This window comes from Acipenser ruthenus, chromosome 3 (assembly GCF_902713425.1).
Source record: "Acipenser ruthenus chromosome 3, fAciRut3.2 maternal haplotype, whole genome shotgun sequence".
In the NCBI taxonomy this organism is placed as follows: Eukaryota; Metazoa; Chordata; class Actinopteri; order Acipenseriformes; family Acipenseridae; genus Acipenser; species Acipenser ruthenus.
Window position 1 is genome coordinate 849,367 of NC_081191.1, and position 9,616 is coordinate 858,982.

Sequence of the window (9,616 nt, forward strand, 5' to 3'; positions counted from 1 at the left end):
TAAAGGGCAGTGATGGAGGACCAACCTGATACTAAGCAGTCACAATCTAACCAGCAATAGTGTTCTGCTGAAGGCTCTTACCTGGAACTGCCTCGTGTGCAGTGAGAACCACACTAATTATAGGCTTCTTTGCTCCACCTGGCTGCTCAAAGTCCCTGCTCACAGATGCCTTCTCCGTGTTCTGAATCCGAGACCTCTTTGGAGGCCTCTCCCTGTCCTCATACTTTCCCTCTGAAGCAGATTTGATTCCGGGGTCATTTTCTGGAGAAAGTTCACAGAGCGGAAGAAGCTGGTTGGAGTCTTCAGATCTAACGGAAGGCTTTTTCATGCAGCCATTTACTTTCTTTAACTGTTATTGTAAAACCAGGATGCAATCCAAGTTAAGAACATTTCTATTTATATGTGATTAATCTATACACACTGACCAAAGATATGAATAAAAATAAATAAATAAAACAGAACCTGCATGGTGAAGGACGGTTCATATTTCTCTTCAGCAGTTTAAAAAGAAAATAAACAGTTTTCTTTTTACACAGCTGAAGAAGCGCTTCTGCTTGAAACATCCTGAAAATATACTGCTGTGCATTTTTCTACTTTAATGCATTATGGGCATCAACAATTTACTCAAATCCTCCACTAGTGTTTTTACTATTAGAAAAACCTTGACTTGCATAAAGAAGGAAAAACATTGAGTGAAATAGCTTTCGAGGTGTGGCATCCGAAGCACAATCAACAAGTACAGAGAAACATCATCTGTAATTGATAAACCCAGACTGGAAGACCCAAAAAGCTGTCGAACAAGGATGAGCAATACTTGAAGACAATATCCTTAAGGAATAGAAAGAAGACAAGTGCTGAATTGACAACAGAACTGGCAGACGGCACAGGTGTCGTTGTCCATCCATCAACAGTTTAAAGCACCTTTGACTATTGTTCCACAGCCCAATTTCTGTGGGCTTATGCATATTTTAGCCTTTTAGTCTTGTTCCCCTTTCTTAACAGAGGTATTCTTACTGCAACACATCCTTTAAGTCCTGATTTCAAGAGTGACCTTCGTACTGTTGATTTGATGGACAACGACACCTGTGCCTTCTGCCAGCTCTGTTGTCAATTTCAAGTTCAAGTATATTTTCCTCTAGAGGAATTATCACTTTTTGACACCACTACTGTGGTATTATGCCTTTTTTTTCGAATGGCTCAGGACACAAATATAGCCTTCATCCATGTATTATACTAAGCATCAAAAGAAACTTATCACTAAAAAAAATAAGGTATATAAATGATGGACATTGACGAAATGTTTTTGGTTTCTTTTTCACTCGATCATTCATCCTTGACCATGACAAGTTTGAGTGACTATGACTGAAGCATATGCACTTAATCACAAAATTAGTGAGACAGTTGATTGGACGTTGATCGGAGTGATTTCAGCTGTTGAATTGCAAGCTTGAATAAAAGCAATAAAGAATATATATATATATATATATATATATATATATATATATATATATATATTACGGCTGCTCCGATTAACCAACTAAAGCTTTGATCGCAGATACATTTTTTTTTTTTTTAATGAAATTGTGCAGTTCTATTTTTGTATATAAAATAAAATCAACCAATAGAAGAACTGCATTTTCTCCACGGCAGTCAATCATAAGTGAGCGGAGGCGGGACATAAACAGTTGAAGATCTTTAGTAGGTTTAACCAGTGGGAGAGTCAAAGATCTGCCCCTTGTTATACAGGTGTCCAATCATGAGTGAGCAGAGGCCTACACCAGAAATACCTTAACTGATCTTATGTGGAATTACTTTCTCTGATCTCTGCCTACGACAGCATGTTAAGCAATCACTTGTCAATAGCCACAGTATCCTCGGGTACCTGTAACAGGATTCCAAAAGAGCTTAATCTCTTCGGTGCCTCAAGTTCTGCGAGATTCAGAAGTACAAAAAGGAAGCCAAGTACGTAGCTATGTAAACAACCGATGTTCTGTGAAAACTGATTTTTTAGTACAACTATGCAGGACAGCCGCTATAAGATCGTTACCTTTTTTTAAAACTGTGCACTGATTAATCTACCGATTAATCAACTAATGCCCATAAATTAAACAATCAAAAATTGTAATGCCCTGTATTAACCTGTATTAAGAGACCACTCAAGGGACAGTCTAATAGTGGCCTCTTAACACGGGTGGTCTTTTAAAAGAGGGCCCTTAACTTATGAATTGTCTCTTTGTCTCTGAAATGCTTTCCTGTAATTATGTATGTCTTACATACACTGTAAAAGCCAGCAGATGTAATATGAACACAAGGAAGTATGTAATTTAATAACATTCATTTAGATAATGTATTTACAAAACAAATTATTTTGTTAAAGTAATGAATGCTTGCCTGTCTCCGGTCACACAAAATGTTTTAAGTCCTTTGCACATTTCAATGCCTGTCTCTGCCTTTCAGGTACGTGTTGATTCATTGCATCCTGAAACCAACGCCAGCATAAGCACAAGATCTTTTTCAATTACCGCTCACATTGTTTTCATACTCATATAATTTTTCTGTGTTTATTTTCCTTTTAACGGTTTGCCTTTAAGTCTGAAGCCACTACATCCTAATTAGGAGAACATTCTGTTAAGTTACCGGGAAAGAACAACACAACACGAAACGCACACATTGGAAGCTACCTAGTTCCCAGGCAAGTATGAGAACGAAATGCAAGTTACAGTAGCATCTGGGGGAAGTGATTAATGTCATTGCTTGCTCTTGTATTCGAATAATAAATAAGGTGAAACAGTATCAGCAAGTCAATCAGGACATCAAGGTAAAAAGAAGCAACTTTCTTTAGTAATTAACAATTTAATTAAGATATTGTAAGGGTGCTTAATACAGGTCTGAGTAAGAGAATTGTGGGTAAGAGAATTGTGGTCGCTGGTTGCGTTAGACAGATGGTCGCTTAATACAGTTAAATGAAAGCACAAATATCATTGGGAGGAATTTAAAGTGGTCACTTAGAGCAGGTGGTGGCTAAATAAAGGTGGTCGCATGAGCAGCTTTGACTGTGTGTGTGTGTGTGTGTGTGTGTATATATATATATATATATATATGTGTGTGTGACATATAAATCAAATGTAGTCGTCTAAACTCAAATTTGTAAACTGACATCATGGCAGTGACAAGCCATCGGTATAGAGTTAAACTTACCATCTTCTTCTTCTTCCCCTTCTTCTTTCAATCCCATGATGCAGATGTGCTTCTTGAGTTGCCTCGTGTTACAGAATCTCCGACTGCATTTCCTGCACTCCAGCACGCCACCCAGGTCTCCAGATTCGGGCCCCTTCTCCTCCTTCTCCTTTCCAGGCTCGGCTTCTTCTCTCGGACTGGCATTGGCATCCACAAGCTCCTCCTTCACAAAATACTTCTTGGTGGAGCCCTTGGGTCTCCCCCTCTTCCTCTTGACAACAACACATTCTGCAGAAAGGAAGCGGTCTCTAGTTATTGGTGAAATCGTGTGATATGGATCACTTGACAACAGCAGAAATCTTCAGATGAACATTCCAGTCTGATCTGCCCAGCTGAATTTGCTCAGTACTCTACCAGTAAAGCAGAATACTGTGCTATATTAGCTCTGTGTAGTTAAACTAAACAAAACAGAAGTTACATTCTTAGACAAACGTTTAATTGTGGACGATGAGAAACGCTTCCTAGTCAGAAAGTTTGTCAAGAAAGTTTATTTTTTGTTTTGCAACATATTCTACAATATGGTGTTTTACAGTTAGAGATGTATTTGTTCTAGAGCAGTTTAGCTTAACAGAGATATCAATAATCGAGGCCACCACATTTTTGAAATTGCAGAAAGCCCTTAGTTTTGTGTTCTTTGGTTTGGCTATACGGTGGAATTAGCTGAAACTTCTGAGACAAAAATATGTTAAATGTAATATTAGTAACTTAGTATGGAAGGTTTTGTGGACAGATGGGTTTCTGGGAGAAAGCACTAACTTTTGGTACCTCTTTACTAATGCCACTGTAGTGCTTGGGTTACAGCTTTGCTTTTTTCAATCATCAAACAACAAAGAAATAACAGCAGTACTGTGTGCTCATACTCCAGTTGTTATACATCAACATGAAGGATGTTCCTTACTAAAGTATTTCAATAGAAACAGCACACTCTCCCACCTTCTCCGCTGTTCTCTGACTGGGCTGTTGTAGACAGTGGTCTAAGGGGCACGATGATGTCATCAGGACTGAGACTCTCAACTGTGTGCTGTTCTGAGACGTGTGTGAGCAGCTCTGTCCGGCTGGGTGAGAACAAGTTACACACTTTGCACATGAATATTGAAACAGCGCCTGCGAGATGCAAAGGGAGACAAACACCAGAGACGTTACGTACAGCCGAACCCTTCATGTGGGTGGCTTGACCGCTGTGCAAGATACTGTCTCAGAAAAACATCATGATCAATATTAACCAGACAGCAGTTCAATTATTGTTTGGTAACAGCTTGGTAGACTGATGCTGTTGTTTAAGTTTGGAAGTTATATACCTTTCTACTTGTGAGATGTCTTGCTCATTAAAATATTTAGCTTTTCTATTTTTTATTTGGAATGAGCAATTATTTTTTCTCATTTTCTCCCCAATTTGGAAAGCCCAATTCTTTTTTTATTTCAACCACTGCCACCCCCACGCTGACTAGGGAGTGATGAAGATGGATACACGCGTCCTCCGAAACGTGTGCCGTTAGCCGTCACTTCTTTTCACTCTGCAGGCCCGCCGTGCAGCCACCTCAGAGCTACAGTGTCAGAGGACCACGCAGCTCTGAGCAGCTTAGAGGCTCTGCAGGCGCCCGGCCAGACTACAGGAGTCACAGTTTTATTTATTTATTTATTATACCAATATACCTTTTTTCCAGGCAGTTTTGTTTTCATCATTTATAATATGGGAAGAGTCTACAATGGATAATAAAATATGTGTCAGAATAATGTATATATTTTTTTTTATTTTTATATAGGTTGCTATAGTAAAATAAAGATTTACAAAATGATAAAAATAAACGTGGCCATGAATTGGAAAGGGAAGGTGCAGTGGTTGTGCAGCAGTCTGAGATTGTTGTTTTTCGTTAGTTTAATGTGAAAACAGTATAAGTAATAAGTGATAAAAGCACTGTATTCAAATAAAAAGCTTTCTTAAAAAACCTTTTTAATCCATGTGTCCCGCTTCCAGCTCCTGACCACCCTATTCAGATAAGACACTGCAACAGTTTACTTTGAAGTTTTCCTTTTGTATTTTTCATAAGATATACCGACATGGAATAAATGCTCCGTCAACTCCACCGTCATATAATTTTGCAATCACCTGTTGTAAAGTGCACCAGTGCTGCCAAATAGTGTCGCACAATTGTAATAATGTGCAATATATTGTATAACCATATTGATTTGATATTTAATTGTTTTCCATTCTTTGTTTTTGAAGGTGGCTGTGTGGTCCAGTGGTTAAAGAAAAGGGCTTGTAAGCAGGAGGCCCCCGGTTCAAATCCCACCTCAGCCACTGACTCATTGTGTGACCCTGAGCAAGTCACTTAACCTCCTTGTGCTCCGTCTTTCGGGTGAGACGTAATTGTAAGTGACTCTGCAGCTGATGCATAGCTCACACACCCTAGTCTCTGTAAATCGCCTTGGATAAAGGCGTCTGCTAAATAAACTAATAATAATAATAAGGTCAGAGAACACTGTACTGCTAATGAGTGCATTGACTACAGCAGCAGAGCACAATACTATCAAACAAACAAACAAAAACAATAATTTCTATAACAGACCTAAAGTTAAGACATAAAGTTCAGTGTTACTGTATCATTCATTTGTATCTGTTTACTACATTATTCAGTGTAGCCTTCAGTACACACTACTGTCCAGAGAAACCGGTGTCATAACAAATACTGTCTTCAGAAGAGAAGAGTGTCAGCGTGCATGCAAATTCATTTGCGCAGGACTAGTTTATGTTTTGCGACATCTTTGAATCTTGTCTGCTAAAAACGGTCTCATTTCAAGGGTTTTGCATTGCAATTTAATAATGGAATATAATTTGCAATGGGACTCAGTTGCACTGGAGACAGTATTTGGCACCTAAATGCCAAATACTGTCACTGCCTAATAGTCTCCATTGAAAAGTAAATAGAGACCCTATTCTGCTCCGTTACAGAAGTAAATGGACTAATTACCGGTAGAATGGTCTCCGATCTTCCAAAGCAAAGAATGTAAAACAAATCACCTATCCAATCAATACAGTTATACAATATATTGCACATTACTGCTTTATTATTAAAATCAAGCTAGAGTGACAAATAGGCTAGGAGACACTATTTAGCATCTAAGGTGCCAAATACTGCCAGGAGACTCTATCATTGTTAAATTTCAATACAACACTTTTTGGCGAACTACAATTGCGACACTTCACACTGGCATAACGGCAGGAGGGAGGCTAACCATTCCCTATTGTAACAAACGACGTTTATTTTATTATTAATATTTCTTAGCAGACGCCATTATCCAGGGCGACTTACAATTGTTACAAGATATCACATTATTTTTACAAACAATTACCCTTTTATACAGTTGGGTTTTTACTGGAGCAATCTAGGTAAAGTACCTTGCTCAAAGATACAGCAGCAGTGTCCCCCACCTGGGATTGAACCCACAACCCTCCGGTCAAGAGTCCAGAGCCCTGACCACTACTCCACACCGCTGCCCCGAAATGTTTACCTAACTTCACTGCACTTGAAAACAAATCATCGTTGTTATTATGCACCGTTACTTCATAGAAAGAGAATAAAACACTTTATTGTGACTCTTTTTTTCGGATACACGACTCCATCTAGACATTTTGCTTTACTTTGCTCTCTGCGGTAATCTCCACGGTTGCCGTAATAAGGGCATGTTTTGTTTTGTTTTTTGGTTTTTTTCCCCCCAATGTATTTGAAATTTTCCATTTCATACACCGCTATATAAAGAGAGGTGATATCTTATCAATAGGTCTATCATCTCGACTCATACATAACTGAAATCAATGTGTGACATATACCACGGCAACGGAACCAATAATTGATTGGTTCTAGAGTGCCATAGACTGCTATGAATAAAATATATTGAATTAATGTACAGGCATAATACATAAACATTCACGTAGTGTTATTCTTCGTATTAATGAAATCTGAAATACATACCATACAGTTTACACCAGCCAAACAAACTTAAGTTAGAAACAAGCCAATTACTTAAGGAACTCTATAGGCGGCAACACATTCGGTATTTTTTATACACAACTGTAAAGTCGCCCTGGATAAGGACGTCTGCTAAGAAATAAACAAATACATACATACATACAATAACCGAGAAGCACTTGGTGAAAACGTGCAGTTTGAATTATTTCTAAAGCGACTATTCAATATCAACAACTGACAGTATGTCATGCAATAATAATAATAATAATATAAATAAATAAATAAATAAATAAATAAATAAATAAATGATGAAACCAGGATAACATTCATTTCAGATAATATATACAACACCTTCCCAAGACAACCGGTCACGAACACTTAAACAGTGACAAATACATTTTACTGAATGAAGAATAAAAGGCACGCGCGATGGAGCAAAATCACACGAGCTCCAAGTTTTTTGTTTGTTTGATTTATTTGTTTATTTATTTTTATATTTTTTTGTGGATATACTTACACAGAGAAAGTTTTGCACCGAACGTTCTCTGTGTCTGTCAACTACTTTTACCTTCACTGCAAAGCTATCTGCAACAACAGCAAAAACAAATTCAATTTTACTGGAACCTACCTGCAGTCTGGGAGTCCATAGTACCCTTAAATAAATCTAAACAGGGCCGGCGGTTATTTATCTTTGTCAATTAATAATGTGATCGGCTTTATTTTCGTGAAACATTTTTAATTTTAAAGGTTTATTTGCCAGAAGGTTTCTGACGAATCTGCGTTATCAGACATGGCAAATGGAGTCTCCTTGAACTGCCGTGGGTGATGGGAAAGATTGAGGCAAATGGCATTGCTTTGGTAAGGGCTCCCTCTATCGGTCGGAGGAGTATATTTTCACTTCATTTACTTCCAAAACACAATTCATTTTATTGTTGTATTATTATTTATTGAGTTTGGTCTGCTGTGGTCTCTCTTTGTACCTGTGCTGGCTCTGCCCTGAATAAACTATGCTGTGAACTCACAGTGCAGGGGACTATGGTTACCAGACGTCCCATTCAAAACATAAAATCTTAGGGATTTTTTTTTTTTTTTTAAATAATTAATATTCGTATATTCATATTACCAGGGAGAGAGGCAGATAGATAAGTTCCTGCTTTTTGTAATTGTAACTACTACATTTGGTGACATTGTAAGGTGGTGTTTGAATTGGCTGAGTTTGTGTGTGATTAGTACCAGGTGAGTGGCTAAATTGATTAGCAGTTGATTTTGCTATTTGATTGGTTTCCACACAGTTTAGTTGGTTCTTTTGCCAAGCAGGGGTAACAACATTTATTCAAGCAGCTTATTTTAGCGCCAGCACGAAGCGCCAGCCAACAGAAGAGCCTCAACAAAAGAGCCGGGAGTCTAGCTGTGGGAGTCGACAGGTAACCAGGTAACCAGCATTTGAAGCAAGATAGGTATTTGATCCTGCTCCTAGTAATTTTTCCATTAACTATATAGTATTACCTGGTGTTTCTAATTGGGGAGGAGTGTGTGATTTTTATCCCAGGCAGTGTGCTTATTTTGAGTACTTAATTTGTAATTTGTAAATTTGAATCAGGGTGGGTTAACTTGATTAGAGCAGTTTGCATTTGAATTGGTCTCCACACAGCTCCTGCAGTTGTGTGATCCCATCAAAGTGTGTGAAACTATTGTCTCCAGAGCAGTTAGCAGCTAGTTCCCTTGCTAAGTGAAGGGAGTTATTTAAGAGTGGGCATCTGGTAATTAGTTCAGTCTTCAGGGAACCAGGGAGAGAGGCAGATAGATAAGTTCCTGCTTTTTGTAATTGTAACTACTACATTTGGTGACATTGTAAGGTGGTGTTTGAATTGGCTGAGTTTGTGTGTGATTAGTACCAGGTGAGTGGCTAAATTGATTAGCAGTTGATTTTGCTATTTGATTGGTTTCCACACGGTTCTTTTGCCAAGCAGGGGTAACAACATTTATTCAAGCAGCTTATTTTAGCGCCAGCACGAAGCGCCAGCCAACAGAAGAGCCTCAACAAAAGAGCCGGGAGTCTAGCTGTGGGAGTCGACAGGTAACCAGGTAACCAGCATTTGAAGCAAGATAGGTATTTGATCCTGCTCCTAGTAATTTTTCCATTAACTATATAGTATTACCTGGTGTTTCTAATTGGGGAGGAGTGTGTGATTTTTATCCCAGGCAGTGTGCTTATTTTGAGTACTTAATTTGTAATTTGTAAATTTGAATCAGGGTGGGTTAACTTGATTAGAGCAGTTTGCATTTGAATTGGTCTCCACACAGCTCCTGCAGTTGTGTGATCCCATCAAAGTGTGTGAAACTATTGTCTCCAGAGCAGTTAGCAGCTAGTTCCCTTGCTAAGTGAAGGGAGTTATTTAAGAGTGGGCATC

At 38.4% G+C, this 9,616-nt stretch overlaps 1 protein-coding gene across 1 annotated transcript in view; it reads right to left on the reverse strand.

The window, feature by feature from the left end:
* Positions 1-8,034, reverse strand: part of LOC117435379 (zinc finger protein ZFAT-like) — a 58,514-nt gene extending 50,480 nt beyond the window's left edge. The window contains exons 1-4 of the mRNA XM_059010161.1: positions 7,834-8,034; positions 4,171-4,341; positions 3,199-3,465; positions 82-261 (exon numbers count right to left, since the gene is read on the reverse strand). Of these exons, the coding sequence (XP_058866144.1) occupies positions 82-261; positions 3,199-3,465; positions 4,171-4,341; positions 7,834-7,852 (637 nt within the window). The 5' untranslated portion in view covers positions 7,853-8,034. The remainder of the gene's footprint in view (positions 1-81; positions 262-3,198; positions 3,466-4,170; positions 4,342-7,833) is intronic.
* Positions 8,035-9,616: the final 1,582 nt, after the last annotated feature.